The sequence below is a fragment of the Nomascus leucogenys genome, chromosome 2, assembly GCF_006542625.1.
Source record: "Nomascus leucogenys isolate Asia chromosome 2, Asia_NLE_v1, whole genome shotgun sequence".
Lineage (NCBI taxonomy): Eukaryota > Metazoa > Chordata > Mammalia > Primates > Hylobatidae > Nomascus > Nomascus leucogenys.
The window spans coordinates 38,204,284-38,221,721 of record NC_044382.1 but is presented as its reverse complement, the minus strand read 5'-3'; the positions used below and the strand labels follow the sequence as shown (position 1 = coordinate 38,221,721).

The 17,438-nt window shown below is 39.5% G+C and overlaps 1 protein-coding gene and 1 non-coding gene across 13 annotated transcripts in view; one reads left to right on the top strand and one right to left on the bottom strand.

Annotated features, from left to right (window-relative positions):
* Positions 1–17,438, top strand: part of LOC100601055 (ankyrin repeat and KH domain-containing protein 1) — a 141,987-nt gene that overhangs the window by 106,905 nt on the left and 17,644 nt on the right. For all 12 annotated transcript variants that reach the window (XM_030828002.1, XM_030828062.1, XM_030828016.1 and 9 more), the window contains 9 exons: positions 350–525; positions 734–896; positions 3,552–3,647; positions 4,109–4,225; positions 9,560–9,734; positions 11,498–11,945; positions 12,433–12,579; positions 13,380–13,529; positions 13,699–15,311. In XM_030828002.1, the coding sequence (XP_030683862.1) occupies positions 350–525; positions 734–896; positions 3,552–3,647; positions 4,109–4,225; positions 9,560–9,734; positions 11,498–11,945; positions 12,433–12,579; positions 13,380–13,529; positions 13,699–15,311 (3,085 nt within the window). The remainder of the gene's footprint in view (positions 1–349; positions 526–733; positions 897–3,551; positions 3,648–4,108; positions 4,226–9,559; positions 9,735–11,497; positions 11,946–12,432; positions 12,580–13,379; positions 13,530–13,698; positions 15,312–17,438) is intronic.
* On the bottom strand, positions 12,858–12,934 carry LOC115831891. Its single transcript, XR_004027382.1, has one exon. It is a non-coding gene; the product is annotated as a small nucleolar RNA SNORD45 (small nucleolar RNA).

Below are 17,438 nucleotides of genomic sequence, written 5' to 3'. Positions count from 1 at the left end.
TATAAAGTGATTTTAATCTACTTATTTTTAATATCTCTATTCATTGTGCAAAGAAATTATCTGAGTAAATTCATAGAAGTATAGAAGTTACAGAATTTTTTTTTAGCATGAGATAACATGTTTTAAGTTCATTCTAGCACATCTGAATCTAACAGTTTCTACTGCTGTTTAGTAAAATTCAAGGCAGAATATTGCTTAGCTCTTTTATGAAAGCTAATCGGAACTAGAATTGTCTTAAAAGTTAATTGCTTCTGTTTTTTAAAGAAATTATGTAGCTTAGTTTTGGTTTATGGAATAGTTAAAAAAAGAAATTATGTAACTTAGTTGCATAATTTATTGGTTTAAACAGACTGGTCTTACCCCCTTGATGGAAGCAGCTTCTGGAGGGTATGCAGAGGTTGGAAGAGTTCTTCTTGATAAAGGAGCAGATGTTAATGCTCCCCCTGTGCCTTCCTCAAGAGATACTGCTTTAACAATAGCAGCAGACAAAGGTCACTACAAATTTTGTGAACTCCTGATTCATAGGTGAGTACTTTTCTATTATAGGTAGAACCTCTCATGGTCATTTTCACTTTTCAGAGCTTTTAAAGTTAATAACATTGTTTTACTTTATTGACGTTGTTAAGAAAAGATTATTTGCAAGTTATTTTGTAAAAGAAGAAGATAGAGAAAACTAGAAAAAGCCAGCCTCTTCTTACAGGAAACAAACTGTATTAATATGCCTTGTTTACAGGGGAGCCCACATTGATGTTCGTAACAAAAAGGGAAATACGCCACTTTGGCTGGCATCCAATGGAGGTCATTTTGATGTTGTGCAGTTGCTAGTGCAAGCAGGTGCTGATGTGGATGCAGCAGATAACCGGAAAATCACGCCTCTTATGTCAGCATTTCGCAAGGTAATTTGATATGGGGGAAGAAAGGTCAATTTTAAGCCAATTCTAAGTTAAAACCGTGTGATAAAGATAAGTTTATCTTGGAGAATTGAGTATATTTCCATAGAAAAATCACTGCTGTCTTTCCATTCTTTTTTTTTTGAGACAGAATCTTACTCTGTCACATAGGCTAGAGTGCAGTGGCATGATTGCGGCTCACTGCAACCTCTGCCTTCCAGGTTCAAGTGATTCTCCTGCCTCGGCCTCCTGAGTAGCTGGGATTACAGGTGTGTGTCACCACGCCTGGCTAATTTTTGTATTTTTAGTAGAGATAGGGTGTCACCACGTTGGTCAGGCTGGTCTCGAACTCCTGACTTTGTGATCTGCCCGCCTCGGCCTCCCAAAGTGCTGGGATTACAGGCTCCCGACCTTATCTTTCCATTCTTTTGTGGCCAAATCTAAGAGCTATGTGGTAGTTCACTATAAGCAACTTGGTTGTTAAATCACTTGGTGTCTTCACTATTTGTGATATATTGTTCATAAAATAGAAGATTTAAGAAAAACTATTATATGCAGATGGATTTTTTTCTGCCTAAAGAGGAACAAAAAGGAGTAGACTTTCATAAAAACTTACTGCATCTTCTGTGTGCGTGTGTGTGTGTGTGTGTGTGTGTGTGTGTGTGTGTGTGAAACAGAGTCTCAGTTTATCAACCAGGCTGGAGTGCAGTGGCATGATCATAGCTCACTATAGCCTCAACCTCCCAGGCTCGAGTGATCCTCCCGCCTCAGCCTCCTGAGTAGCTGGGACCGCAGGTGTACACTACCATGCTCAGATTTTTTTTATTTTTATTTTTTATAGAGATGAGGTCTTGCTATGTTGCCCAGGCTGGTCTCAAACTCCTGTGCTCAGCGATTCTCCCACCTCTGCCTGCCAAAGTGCTGAGATATGGGTGTGAGCCATGCCTCTCATATATATTAAAGTTCATGCCCAGCCTTTCATATATATTAAAGTTCACTTATCTGCTATATTTTTAAAAGCCTTCCCATTGGTATAGCTTCCCAAACTATAAACTACTTATTAGGGCCTGTAAAGACCTGCATAATAAGCATGTCACCCTCCCCAGACAAATCATTTATGCTACTATCCCCTTTTGCTCACTAAGTTTTCTAGTTACTGGCCTGGAATGCACTAAATTTTCAACTGTCTCAGGGCCTTTGCTCACTGGTTTTCTTTTCCTGAAATGTTTTCCCTTGCTGTTCACCTAGTTCACCTCTCTACTCATCTGTTAGCTCCAGTTTTACATGTCACTTCTCAAAGAGTATTTCCCTAACACCAAATCTGAAAAAGGTCCCTCTGTTTCTCTTTTATAGTTGAGTTTTGATTTTCCTTATCCCAATTTGTAATTATATCTTCAAACATGTACTTACCATTTTAATGCCTGTCTCGCCAACTAGATTGGTAGGTCCATGAGGACAAGAGTCATGACCATCTTTTTCGGCACTGTTTATATACCCAGTTGTTTAGCACAGTGCAATTTACATATAGTGAAATGCATGAATCTTAAGGTATGTGGTTTAGTTTTGATAAATGTATACATACGTCTAACCCATACCCCATAAACATATAAATTATTTCTGTAACCCTAGAAAGTTCCCTCTTGCCCACTTTTAGTCACTTCCCTGCCCCAGAGGCAAGCATCTGTCTGATTTGTATCTCCATCACACTAATTCTTAAGGATGTTTTAGAACCTTAGTAGGAAGGGAAGCTGTGCAAGCTTGGTTACATTAAAATAGATATGCTGGCCAGGTGCAGTGGCTCACGCCCATAATCCCAGCACTTTGGGAGGCCGAGTCAGGTGGATCACCTGAGGTCAGGAGTTCAAGACTAGCCTGGCCAACATGGTAAATCCCCGTCTCTACTAAAGATACAAAAATTAGCCAGGCTTGGTGGTGGGCGCCTGTAATCTCAGCTACTCCGGAGGCTGAGGCAGGAGAGTTGCTAGAACTCAGGAGGCGGAGGTTGCAGTGAGACAAGAGCGCGCCATGGCACTCCAGCCCGGGCAACAACAGCGAGACTCCCATCTCAAAAAAAAAAAAAAAAAGATATGCTTAGAATTGATTACAGATCTTTCAACCCTTGATAATGGCATTTAGAAAGTATTTTATTTAGATTCAAGTCCTAAGGCTCAGAAAGTTGTGATAGTCCACCTTGTTTAGTTAGTGAAGTAGAGGCAAAGTAAGACTTTGAAATTTAAAAAAAATTATTTATTTTAGGACTCATTTCCCTTTTACACTGAGGTTCATTTTACGTCACCAATGTTTGTTTAATAGATTTATTCTAGGAGATACTGTTTTTCTACAAAAGCTTTTTCTACTTTCAGTGGGATTAAATTCAGGAGAAATGTCGTCTAGTCCACTCTCCATTCCTGAGCATACATTCTTGTTTTTATGCTTTTCTTTTTATAAGCTGAACGCTGATCTTATTTTTATAATTTTAATTTTAAGCTTAATATTCTATTTGGAAGTATTTGCCTTTTTATTCTTAAATTGGTAGGCATATATGCAAAATCAAGGGATTCCTTTGTAATTCTTTTGTTTTACTTTCTTTTATTTTTATTCTTAAGAATAATAATTTTTCTTTTCATGCTACCTTGTCTAAGATTGTTGTACTTCTTACAGGGTCATGTAAAAGTTGTTCAATATTTGGTAAAGGAAGTAAATCAGTTCCCTTCTGATATAGAATGCATGAGATACATAGCAACAATTACAGATAAGGTAAGTTGAATATGCTACTGAAGCACATTTTTGTTCTTTGTGGAATGATATGCCAAAGTGTGCAGTTAGGAACTTGTTCTTTTTATATTCTGAAAGGTTGGTCACCTGATCTCTTTATGCTTCTGTTTCTCCATTTGCAAAATAGAGGGGTATAATACTTTTGATAAACTATTTTGAGATTTCTACTGTGGACCATAGTCACAGTGACTACACTAAGGTACTAAACCATTAGCCTAATAAGAAGGCTTCCTAAGGACATGCAGGTTTTTAGGGAAATGGTGTCTTATTTTTGTGAAAGATCGATACATGACTGGACTCAAAGGATAACTTAATTTGGTTTAGTGACTTTTCAGTTTGAGCTTTAACCTCTGGACTTTAATGTGCTCATCAGCTTAAGTTTTATTTGGCCTCTTTATATTATGTTTCATTATATATTTACATAATTCTATTTCTTGCTATAGGAACTGTTGAAAAAATGTCATCAATGTGTTGAAACCATTGTGAAGGCTAAAGACCAGCAAGCCGCAGAAGCAAATAAGAATGCGAGTATTCTTTTAAAGGAACTTGATCTGGAAAAGGTGAGTGGGAAAAATAATTTTCCTTTTTAGAAATTATTGAGGGTGGGGGCTGGGCATGGTGGCTCACGCCTATAATCCCAGCACTTTGGGAGGCCGAGGCGGGTGGATTACCTGAGGTCAGGAGTTCAAGCCCAGCCTTGCCAACAAGGTGAAACCCCGTCTCTACTAAAAATACAAAAATTAGCCGGGCATGGTGGCACACCCCTGTAATCCCAGCTACTTGGGAGGCTGAGGCAGGAGAATTGCTTGAGCCCGGGAGGCAGAGGTTGCAGTGAATTGAGATCGTGCCACTGCACTCCAGCCTGGCTGACAGAGCAAGACTGTGTCTCAAAAAAAAAGAAAAAAGAAATTATTGAGGGTGGGCGTGGTGGCTCACACCTGTAATCCCAGCACTTTGGGAGTCTGAGCCCAGGAGTTCGAGATCAGTTTGGTCAACATAGAGAGGATGGCCTGAGCCCAGGAGGCAGAGGTTGCAATGAGCTGTGATTGTGCCACTGCACTCTAGCCTGGGTGACAGGGTGAGACCCCGTCTCTACAAAAAAAATTTTAAAAAACAGTTGGGCATGGTGGTAAATGCCTGCAATCCTAGCTATTCAGGAGGCCGAAGTGGAAGGATTACTTGAGTCCAGGAGGTCGAGGCTCCAGTGAGCCATAATTACACACTGCAGTCCAGCCTAGGCAGCAGATCGAGAGTCTCTGTCTCTATTTAAAAAAAAAAAAAAAAAAAAAGGAATTGCCAGATGTCATGGCTCATGCCTGTAATCCCAGCACTTTAGGAGGCTGAGGAGGGTGGACTGCTTGAGCCCCAGAGTTTGAGACCAGCCTGGGCAACATGGCAAAACCCCATCTCTACAAAAAAACAAAAAATTAACCAGGCATGGTGGCAGGTGCCTGTAGTCCCAGCAACTTGGGAGGGTGAGGTGGGAGGATGGCCTGAGCCCAGGAGGCAGAGATTGCAGTGACCTGTGATTGTGCCACTGCACTCTAGCCTGGGTGACAGAGTGAGACCCCATCTCAGACAAAAATCTGCTAGAATAAACTTGTCACCTGTATGACCAATATTCTTAACAATATATGATTCAAAGGAAATAGGTAATAGATTCTTGAACCACCATCAATTTTTTTATTCTGACCTGTCATTCAAAAAAATATATTTTGAGCCCAAATATAAGGGAAGGACTAGATTTTGAGCAAGATCCCAATTTATGGCTGGGTGTGGTAGCTCACACCTGTAATCCCAGCATTTTGGGAGGCCTAGGTGAGAGGATGGCTTGAGCTCAGGAGTTCGAGACCAGGCTGGACAACATAGTGAGGCCTTGCTTCTACTAAAAGTTTAAAAAATTCACCGGGCATGGTGGTGCACACCTGTAGTCCCAGCTACTCAGGAGGCTGAGGCGAGAGGATCTCTTGGGCCTGGGAGGTTGCGGCTGCAATGAGCTATGATTATGTCACTGCACTCCAGCCTGGGTGACAGAGCAAGACCCTGTCTCAAAAAAAAAAAAAAAAGGTCCTGTCTGGGCGCAGTAGCTCACGCCTGTAATCCCAGCACTTTGGGAAGCCAAGGTGGGCGGATCACCTGAGGTTAGGAGTTTGAGACCAGCCTGGCCAACAGGGAGAAACCCCATCTCTGCTAAAAATACAACTATTAGCCGGGCGTGGTAGCGCATGCCTGTAGCCCCAGCTACTTAGGAGGCTGAGGCAGGAGAATTGTTTGAACCCGGGGGGCAGAAGTTGCAGTGAGCCAAGATCACGCCACTACACTCTAGCCTGGGTGACAGAGCTAGATTCTGTCTCAAAAAAAAAAAAAAGATCCCATTTTACCAAATAACATCATTACTGCCTAAGTGGTTTTAACATTGGTCTGCGAAGAAATTTAGTAAAGCATTGGAAATCATTTATTTATCATAAGATCTGGGTTACAAGTGGTTTATTAGATTCCCAATTAAAGACTATCTAGTGTCCTAGGATGTGTGCTATAATGGAAAAATTAAAACAAACAAACTAAAACATTGCCTTTCTGAGGCTCAGTCTGCTTACCTGGAAAATGAGAGTGTTGATACTGAGTTTGGAAATTATATTAAAAGAAAAAACATCATGATCAAGTAGAGTTATTCTAGGAATGCAAGAGATAGCTTAACATAAAAATATTTTGTTGATAATTAAAGGAAGAGAAAAAGTATGATTGTTGAGAGATGCTAAAATTTTGACAGCAAATTTTGGCTTAAAAAAACTTAGTAAGCTAAACAGAGAAGAAAAGGTTGCTTACAATCATTGAGGAGAAAAAAAGATAACTTATCCATAATAAAAAATGATCATGTAAATAGGCAATTCACAGAAAAAGAAATACAGGCTGGGCATGTGTGGTGGCTCATGCCTGTAATCCCAGCACTTTGGGAGGCTGAGGCAGGAGGATCACTTGAGACCAGCAGTTCAAGACCAGCCTGGGCAACATAGTGGGACCCTGTCTCTACTTAAAAAAATAAAATAAATTCTATAAATAGGAAAGAATCATTTTTGTAATAGCTTCTTGTCAGGATTTTTACAGTGAAATTTATCAGTCTTTTGTAAAGATCATGATAGCTGCATTTTAGGCACATAAATAGATGCCACATAAATTGTTTTTTAAATAGCATTAGTGAAATTCACTCCACAAACCATACAATTTACCCATGTAAAGTTACGTAATTCACAGTTGGGCACAGTGGCTCATGCCTGTAATCCTAGCACTTTGGGAGGCTGAAGTGGGCAGATCACCTGAGGTCAGGAGTTCGAGACCAGCCTGGCTAACATGGTAAAACCCCTTCTCTACTAAAAGTACAAAAATTAGTCAGGCATGGTGGCACACACCTGTAATCCCAGCTACCTGGGAGGCTGAGGCAGGAGAATTTCAGGAACCCGACAGGCAGAGGCTGCAGTAAGCCAACATCGTGCCACTGCACTTCAGCCTGGGCGACAGAACGAGACTCTGTCTCAAAATAAAATAAGTAAAGTTATGTAATTCAGTGGTGTTTAGTATATTCACAGAATTGTACATTTATCAGCACAATTTTGGAACATTATGATTATCATAAAAAGAAACCCTGCACTCCATAGCTATCATATTCCCATTCCCCCGCTGCAATCCCTGTGTCCTAGGTAAGTGCTAATCTACTTTCTGTCTCTATAGATTTGTCAATTATGGACTTTTCACATAAACGGAATCATACAATATTTGGTCTTTTGTGACTGGGTTAGTCAGTGAAATGTTTCCAAAATTCATCCATGTTATAGCCGAAATCAGTACTTTATTTCTTTTTATTGCCAAATACAAAAACAATTCTATTCTGTAGATAGACCACATTTTGTTTATCTGCTTATCAGTTAATGGTCATTGGTTTGCTTCCACTTCTTGCCAATTATAAATAATGCTCAATGATTGTAAGCAACCTTTTCTTCTCTCTTTAGCTTACTACGTTTTTTTAAACTAAAATTTGCTATCAAAATTTTAGCATCTCTCAATAATCATACTTTTTCTCTTTAATTATCACAAAATATTTCCATGTTAAGCTGTCTCTTGCATTCCTAGAATAACTCTACTTGATCATGACGTTTTTTCTTTTAATAATGCAATTATAAATAAGTATACAGTTTTTGTATGAAAATGTTTTTATTTCTCTGGAGCATGTACCTATGGATGGAATTACTGAATCATATGCTAGTTCTGTGTTTAACTATTTGAAGGAGTGCCAGATTATTTTCCAAAGTGGTTGTACCATTTTACATTCCTACCTTCAGTGTATGAAGGTTTCAATTTCTCCACATCCTCACCAATATTATTATCTGTCTTTTTGATTGTAGCCATCCTAGTGGGTGTGAAGTGGATATCTTGTGACTTGGATTTGATTTTCCCTGATGGCTAATGATATTGAACATCTGTCTTTCTCTGTGCTTATTGGTCATTTGTATATTTTCTTTGGAGAAATGTCTATTCAGATCGTTTTTCTATTTTTAAAAAATAGCTTGGCTGGGCGCGGTGGCTCATGCCTGTAATCCCAGCACTTTGGGAGGCCAAGGCGGGTGGATCACAAGGTCAGGAGATCGAGACCATCCTGGCTAACACGGTGAAACCCCGTCTCTACTAAAAAATACAAAAAATTAGCCGGGCATGGTGGCGGGCGCCTGTAGTCCCAGCTACTTGGGAGGCTGAGGCAGGAGAATGGCGTGAACTCGGGAGGCGGAGCTTGCAGTGAGCCGAGATCATGCCACTGCACTCCAGCCTGGGCAACAGAGCGAGACTCCGTCTCAAAAAAAAATAGCTTTATTGAGGAATATTTGACAAATAAAAATTTGTGTATATTTAAAATGTATAACTTGGTTTTTTTTAAATTAATTTTTTTCTTTTTTCATTTCTTTTTTTTTTTAAGAGACAGGGTCTTACTCTGTTGCCCAGGCTGAGTCTAGTGGCATGATTATAGCTCACTAGAGCCTCAAACTCCTGGGCACCTGCAATCCTCCTGCCTCCCAAGTAGCTGGGACTACAGGCATAGGTCACCATGCCTGGCTAATTTTCTTATTTTTTTACAGAGATGGGATCTTGCTATATTGCCCAGGCTGGTCTCAAACTCCTGGGCTCAAGTAGTCTTTCCTCCTCAGTCTCTCAAAGTGCTTGTATTACAGGCGTGAGCCGCCACGCCCAGCCTGCATATAACTTGATGTTTTCATAATCTGTTTTTTAAATGGACTTTTCATTCGTGAGTTGTAAGTTTTTTTTATGTATTATAGATACAAGTCCCTTACCAGTTGTATGATTTGCAAAAATATTTTTCCCATTTTATAGGTTGACTTTTTACTTTTTTTTTTTTTTTTTGAGACAGTCTCACTCTGTCGCTCAGGCTGGAGTGTGGTGCCATGATCTCGGCTCATTGCAACCTCTGCCTCCCAGGTTCAAGTGATTGTCCTGCCTCAGCCTCTCGAGTAGCTGACACTACAAGTCCGTGCCACCACACCCAGCTAATTTTTGTATTTTTAGTAGAGATGGGGTTTTGCCATGTTGGCTACATTAGTCTCGAACTCCTGACCTCAGGTGATCCACCAACCTCGGCCTCTCAAAGTGCTGGGATTACAGGTGTGAGCCACCACGCCCAGCTGATTTTTTACTTTCTTGATGATTCCTTTGAAGTACAAAAGTTTTTATTTTGATGGTGTCTAGTTTATTTTTTCTTGTTGGCATTTATAAATGTGTTTTGAGAGTAACATCCATGGAAATCCCTGTGTATCATAAACAAAAATATCATTTCGTTCTTTATTTTACATTACTGCCTTATTGGTAAAATTATATACCTGCTTTATTTCCAGTCAAGAGAAGAGAGCAGAAAGCAGGCTCTTGCTGCTAAAAGAGAAAAAAGAAAAGAAAAGAGAAAAAAGAAAAAAGAGGAACAGAAAAGGAAACAGGAAGAAGATGAAGAAAACAAACCTAAGGAGAATTCAGAACTACCAGAGGATGAAGATGAAGAGGAGAATGATGAAGATGGTGAGAAACAAACCATCTGAATTAACGATAAAATTCTCCTTTGTCTATCAACTTCATTTTGAGTGCTCTTTGCTCTAGTTAACTCTAGTTAAACATTTGATTACTTTATTAATCTGAAATGGACAATGACTTTTATAGTAAATATTTCTAAGTGTTTTGCATTGTAAATTAATGCAGAGAAACGAGGGAAAACAAGCACATAATTTGAATAAATTCAGTTGTAATTTAAGTCACCTTGTAAAATACTGCATATATACTAAAAGCAATACAGTAAGAGGTTTGCCACCTTTTTTTTGAGATTCTTCTCTAACTCTTCCTCTCCTGATTAGAAGTACAGTTTCTCAGTTTATTTTTAGCTGAGATTCAGGCTCAAGGATATAGAGGCCTGAAATGTCAGTAGAGATGGGTTTAGTACTTTCAAAGAGTTATTTATTGTACTGTCTGGCAGTGCTTGTAATAGGCAAATAATTTTGTTCTACTTGAATTCCAATTCTAAAATACTATTTGAAAAATGTCCTAAATTCAAACTATATTATGATTTGGGTTCATGAGACTAGAATTAAGAATATTAAGAATATTGGGCCAGGTGCGATGGCTCACACCTGTAATCCCAGCACTTTGGGAGGCCGAGAGCGGATCACGAGGTCAGGAGTTTGAGACCAGCCTGACCAATATGGTGAAACCCGTCTCTACTTAAAAAAAAAAAAAATACAAAATTATCCTGGGATTACAGGCATGGTGGCACATGCTTATAATCCCAGCTACTCAGGAGGCTGAGGCAGGAGAATTGCTTGAACCTGGGAGGTGGAGGTGGTGAGCCGAGTTCACGCCATTGCACTCCAGCCTGGGTGACAGGAGCAAAAAACTCTGTCTCATAAAAAAAAAAAAAAAAAAAAGAATATTAAGAATATTGCTAGTATGTGTGTCCTATACCACCTTAGACAAGAAAATATATTTTATATTTGTTCTAACAACAAATAATAGTAAATATTTATTAGGCTAACAAGAGTAAAGATTTTTTGTGTGTGTTTTTTTGAGATGAGGTCTCCCTCTGCCACCCAGGCTGGAGTGCAGTGGTGCAATCTTGGCTCACTGCAACCTCTGCCCCCCAGGTTCAGGTGATCCTCCCACCCCGGCCTCCCAAGTAGCGGGGACCACAGGTATGCACCACCATCCCCAGCTAATTTTTGTGTTTTTTGTAGAGACAAGATTTCACCGTGTTGCGCAGGCTGGTCTTGAACTCCTGAGCTCAAGTAATCAATCCACCTGCCTTGGCCTCCCACAGTGCTGGAATTACAGGCATGAGCCACTGAACCTGGCCCCAGTAAACGATTTCTTTATTTCAGCTGGGCGCAGTGGCTCACACCTGTAATCCCAGCACTTTGGGAGGCCGAGGTGGGTGGATCATGAGGTCAGGAGTTTGAGACCAGCCTGGCCAACATGGTGAAACCCTGTCTCTACTAAAAGTACAAAAATTAGCCGGGCATGGTGGCGCACGCCTGTAGTCCCAGCTACCTGGGAGGCAGAGGTTGCAGTGAGCCAATATCGCACCACTGCATTCCAGCCTGGGCGACAGAGCAAGACTCTGTCTCAAAAAAAAAAAAAAAAAAAAAAAAAAGATTTCTTTATTTCTTAGTGAATACTGGTGAAAGGAAAATATGATGTAAAAGACTGAATTATTATGAATTATCAAATATATTCTGTCAGAATTTGTTTTGAGATCTGTGACTCAGTATGATTTTTATTCTTTTTAACAATTTCAGTGGAGCAAGAAGTTCCCATAGAACCTCCTAGTGCAACCACCACCACCACGATTGGAATCTCTGCAACATCTGCAACATTCACAAATGTGTTTGGGAAAAAAAGGGCCAATGTGGTGACAACTCCCAGCACCAATCGGAAAAATAAGAAGAACAAAACAAAAGAAACCCCTCCTACAGCACATTTAATTTTACCAGAACAACATATGTCTTTAGCCCAACAAAAGGCAGATAAAAATAAAATAAATGGAGAACCTAGAGGTGGTGGTGCAGGTGGGAATAGTGATTCAGATAACTTGGACAGCACAGACTGCAACAGTGAGAGTAGCAGTGGTGGTAAAAGCCAAGAGTTAAATTTTGTGATGGATGTGAATTCCTCTAAATACCCCTCACTGCTTCTTCATTCCCAAGAAGAAAAGACAAGTACTGCTGCTTCCAAAACTCAGACACGGTAAATTTTTCTGATTTGTTAACTCTACCTGCACCTTTCCTTCTTCATGCCTGGCACAAGAATTTGAAGTATATTATCCAAGTACAAGTTGTGTTAAACAATTGAAGTCTACCACATTATCTATCTTCAGTATTCAAAACTGAAATTCACCCATGTCCTCTTCATCATGTGCTAGTTAGGAAATGAGATTATTAGAAATTTTTATAGGATTCCTAGTCTGAAGTTGAAAATATTTGCATGCTTTGATTTTATCTAACTGTGCCATTTTTATTGATTATGGTCTAATTTTTGGCATCTGAATCCATTTTAATACTAAAATAAATGATGGGCTCTTTGCTCTATTTCTGTTTTTCTGACTCATTGATTATTTGATGTGCCAAAGTTTAATACGAATATTTCAGCGTAACTCTGGCTATAAAGGAATAGTCTCTTGAGTTTCTATCTTAAAACTTATCTTTTATTGTACTTGCTATTTGTCTCTTCTTAGACTTGAAGGTGAAGTGAATCCTAATTCCTTGTCAACCAGCTACAAGACAGTGTCATTGCCATTAAGCTCTCCAAACATAAAGCTGAATCTCACTAGCCCTAAAAGGGGTCAGAAAAGAGAAGAGGGGTGGAAAGAAGTTGTACGAAGGTAAATAGATTTAGTTCCATCTTTTTAACTTTCATATATTTTCCCTTTCTCATGTGAGATGGCTACCTAGTTAATTAATGAATAATTTGAATGTGGTTATTATTTTAAACTGCATTGCCACACTAAATCCAGAATATGCTAAAGCAAAATTAGAAGCAGTATATAAATTTTTGCATGCATATTTTATATGACATAAGAAATTTTGGCTCTTTTGGATAACCTCAGTTGCTTTTTATGTAGTTCAGATGTAAAGGCTTTCTCTTGCTTTTTTTCTTTCTCGTGTCTCAGTAATTCTAGAACTAAAGTACTAATAATGAACTTTAGATTCAGAATACATGTCAGCTCATCATTGACCTGAGGCTTTATTTTTTATTGCTAAGTATGAGCTGTTGATACTGGTTTAAAATGAATATGCTAGCATAGTTATTCTGTGTGGATTTTAATAATATGGTATTCATTATTTTAACAGGGTCATTGCAGTTTAGTTGATGTGTAATATTTTGGGCAGATTTAAATGCTTATATTGTGAGTGATTTAAATATAATTTTTGTTTTGAATGGCAGTGTAATTTTTAAAATTAAGTTCTCTGAAACTGCAGAGGCAATGTAATTTTTAACTTTACTAAATTCAATTCATTATTACAAGAGATCAGTTTCTAAAATAAAAACTTTTAATAATTTCCTCTTTAGCATTTAAGAAATGTTATTCTACAAAATGTCCATGAACATACTTACTAAGACATCTTTTTTAATAAAGAGACATTTAATTTCATAAGCTCATGTGTATTCTTCATTTTATAGGTCAAAGAAATTGTCTGTTCCAGCCTCAGTGGTGTCCAGGATAATGGGAAGAGGAGGATGCAACATCACTGCAATACAAGATGTTACTGGTGCCCATATTGATGTGGATAAACAAAAAGATAAGAATGGCGAGAGAATGATCACAATAAGGTAATTGTGCAAAATGTATACTGCTAGTTCTGAGTAGAAATTATAAGAAGCATACCTTTGTTAGGTATGGTATAATTAAGAACTTTATTTGATGGTTAAGATTACCTGGTTTTTTTTTTGTTTTTTTTTAATGTTTTTGGTCTTGTTTCTGTTTTTTTTTTTTCCCCAGGGGTGGCACAGAATCAACAAGATATGCAGTTCAGCTAATCAATGCACTCATTCAAGATCCTGCTAAGGAACTGGAAGACTTGATTCCTAAAAATCATATCAGAACACCTGCCAGCACCAAATCAATTCATGCTAACTTCTCATCTGGAGTAGGTACCACAGCAGCTTCCAGTAAAAATGCATTTCCTTTGGGTGCTCCAACTCTTGTAACTTCACAGGCAACAACGTTATCTACGTTCCAGCCCACTAATAAACTTAATAAGAATGTTCCAACAAATGTACGTTCTTCTTTCCCAGTTTCTCTACCCTTAGCTTATCCTCACCCTCATTTTGCCCTACTGGCTGCTCAAACTATGCAACAGATTCGGCATCCTCGCTTACCCATGGCCCAGTTCGGAGGAACCTTCTCACCTTCTCCTAACACATGGGGACCATTCCCAGTGAGACCTGTGAATCCTGGCAACACAAATAGCTCTCCAAAGCATAATAACACAAGCCGTCTACCTAACCAGAATGGGACTGTTTTACCCTCAGAGTCTGCTGGACTAGCTACTGCCAGTTGTCCTATCACTGTCTCTTCTGTAGTTGCTGCCAGTCAGCAACTGTGTGTCACTAATACCCGGACTCCTTCATCAGTCAGAAAGCAGTTGTTTGCCTGTGTGCCTAAGACGAGTCCTCCAGCAACAGTGATTTCTTCTGTGACAAGCACTTGTGGTTCCCTGCCTTCTGTCTCCTCTGCACCTATCACTAGTGGGCAAGCTCCCACCACATTTCTACCTGCAAGTACTTCTCAAGCACAGCTTTCTTCACAAAAGATGGAGTCTTTCTCTGCTGTGCCACCCACCAAAGAGAAAGTGTCCACACAGGACCAGCCCATGGCAAACCTATGTACCCCATCTTCAACTGCAAACAGTTGCAGTAGCTCTGCCAGCAACACCCCGGGAGCTCTAGAAACTCACCCATCCAGCAGTCCCACTCCTACTTCCAGTAACACACAAGAGGAAGCACAGCCATCCAGTGTGTCTGATTTAAGTCCTATGTCAATGCCTTTTGCATCTAACTCAGAACCTGCTCCATTGACTTTGACATCACCCAGAATGGTTGCTGCTGATAATCAGGACACCAGTAATTTACCTCCATTAGCTGTACCAGCACCTCGAGTTTCTCATCGAATGCAGCCCAGAGGTTCTTTTTACTCCATGGTACCAAATGCAACTATTCACCAGGATCCCCAGTCTATTTTTGTTACAAATCCAGTTACTTTAACACCACCTCAAGGCCCACCAGCTGCAGTGCAGCTTTCTTCAGCTGTGAACATTATGAATGGTTCTCAGATGCACATAAACCCAGCAAATAAGTCTTTGCCACCTACATTTGGCCCAGCCACACTTTTCAATCACTTCAGCAGTCTTTTTGATAGTAGTCAGGTGCCAGCTAACCAGGGCTGGGGAGATGGTCCACTGTCCTCACGAGTTGCTACAGATGCCTCTTTTACTGTTCAGTCAGCATTCCTGGGTAACTCAGTGCTTGGACACTTGGAAAACATGCATCCTGATAACTCAAAGGCACCTGGCTTCAGACCACCTTCCCAGCGAGTTTCTACTAGTCCAGTTGGTAAGTTATTAACTATTGCTGCAGTTCAGTTTGGAGCTCCTATGGCCTAATCTCACCTTAAGTGGACAAAAAAAGTAGCAAGAGGTAAATCACTCACATATAATGAGCTGCTTTAGATTCTGTCTATGATCTTTCTGTCCCTCATAGTAAGGAAGTTATACCATGGTGTAAGTCCATTTTCTTGGAATTGGTGTCTATTCATATTAATAAAAAAAACTCCAGGGATGTTTCAAGGATTCCAAATTTACAGACTTAAAAAAAGAAATCATAGTGATTGTTTGCATTTCTTAGATTTAAAAAATTGAAGTTGCAAAGGTGTTTAGGCACAAGTTCATAATTTACATTGTTTAATAGTACTCTGTTGTTTATTTTAGGTATAGCTATTTGTTTTTTATGTATTTTATTTTTTATTTTTATTATTTTATTTTATTTTTTTGAGACAGGGTCTCACTCTATCACCCAGGCTGGAGTGCAGTGGCCCAGTCTCAGCTCACTGTAACCTCCACCTCCTAGGCTCAAGCATTTCTCGTGCCTCAGCCTCTCAAGTAGCTGGGACTACAGGCATGTGCCACCATGCCCAGCTAATTTTTTGTATTTTTAGTAGAGATGGGGTTTCGCCACGTTACCCAGGCTGGTCTCGATCTCCTGAGCTCAGGCAATATCCACCTGCCTTGGCCTCCCAAAGTGCTAGGATTACAGGCGTGAGCCACCGTGCCCAGCCTAGATACAGCTATTTGAAGACCCAGTCATTTATAGGCTCTTAATTTTGAAAGACCAATGTAGATTTAGCTATTGCTTCTTTGAATTATAAATTAGCTGCCGAGGCATTATGAGAAATATATAGACAGGTTTGAGGTCAGTTTTGGCTTGGAGATATTTGGAGAACCAGAATCTATTTTCTGTAGTTTAAGAGCCAAATTTTAGTCTAATCTGCACTGTTCTGAAAAACAAATTAAAAATGTGGCTGACCCAGAATGTGGCACTATTGCCTCGTAGCATTTCTCTTCCAGTTGGAAAACTGCCCCATATCCCATGCTACCTTGTTGCTAATTATAAACTGACTTATGTTGTTTAAAATTATTTGTGAGTTATGAATATGGCGTAGCCTTAGCTTTCATTTCAGATATGTTTCCATTTACTTGTCTTTCAGGAAAACATAGCTGTTATATTGTATTTCAAATAGAAATAGAAGCCTGCATATGACTATCTATGGTCCAAAGTATTCTCTAAATTTTTTTCCCTTCCTCTCTGTAAATAGGCATCTATTACAACTTTTCATTTGGGGAAAGTAGTATAGACTTTGAGAAGCCCCAGGGTGAAAGAAGAGCTCATTGCCAGTACCCAGGATGTGATAGGAAGCATTAATCCTTGACCTTCCTTCTAGGGCCTGGGATTAATAAGCTTGGCCCCATTTCTTAACTGCTTGTATGGTTTCTTTTGTTGATGCTCTTTTCACGGATATAGTTTACTTCCCTAGTTTTCAGGTAAGAAGTAGTAATACTGACTGAGCGTGGTGATTCATGCCTGTAATCCCAGCACTTTGGGAAGCTGAGGCGAGTGGTTTACATGAGGTCAGGAGTTTGAGACCAGCCTGGCCAACATGGTGAAACCCCATCTCTACTAAAAATATAAAAAATAGCCAGGCATGATGGTGCAGGTCTGTAGTCCCAGCTACTTGGGAGGCTGAGGCACAAGAATCACTTGAACCCAGAAGATGGAGGTTGCAGTAAGCCGAAATCATGCCACAGCACTCCAAGCCTGAACAAAAGAGTGAGACTGTCAGAAAAAAAAAAAAAAAAAAAAAAAGTAGTGATACTTAAGAAGATGGGGAAAGATATAGAGAAATTGAAACCATCATACATGGTAGGTAGGAATGTAAAATGGTACATCTGCTTTGGAAAAACAGTTTCACAGTTCCTCAGAAAGTTAGACATAAGAGTGATCATATGATCCCGTTATTCTACTCCTAGGGAAGATATATGTCTATAGAAAAACTGGCACACCAATATTCGTAGCAACATTATTCATAATAGCCAAAATGTAGAAACAACCGAATGTTCATTAACTGACAAGCAGATAAACAAAATGTGGTATATCTATAGAACGTAATATTTTGTATTTGGTATA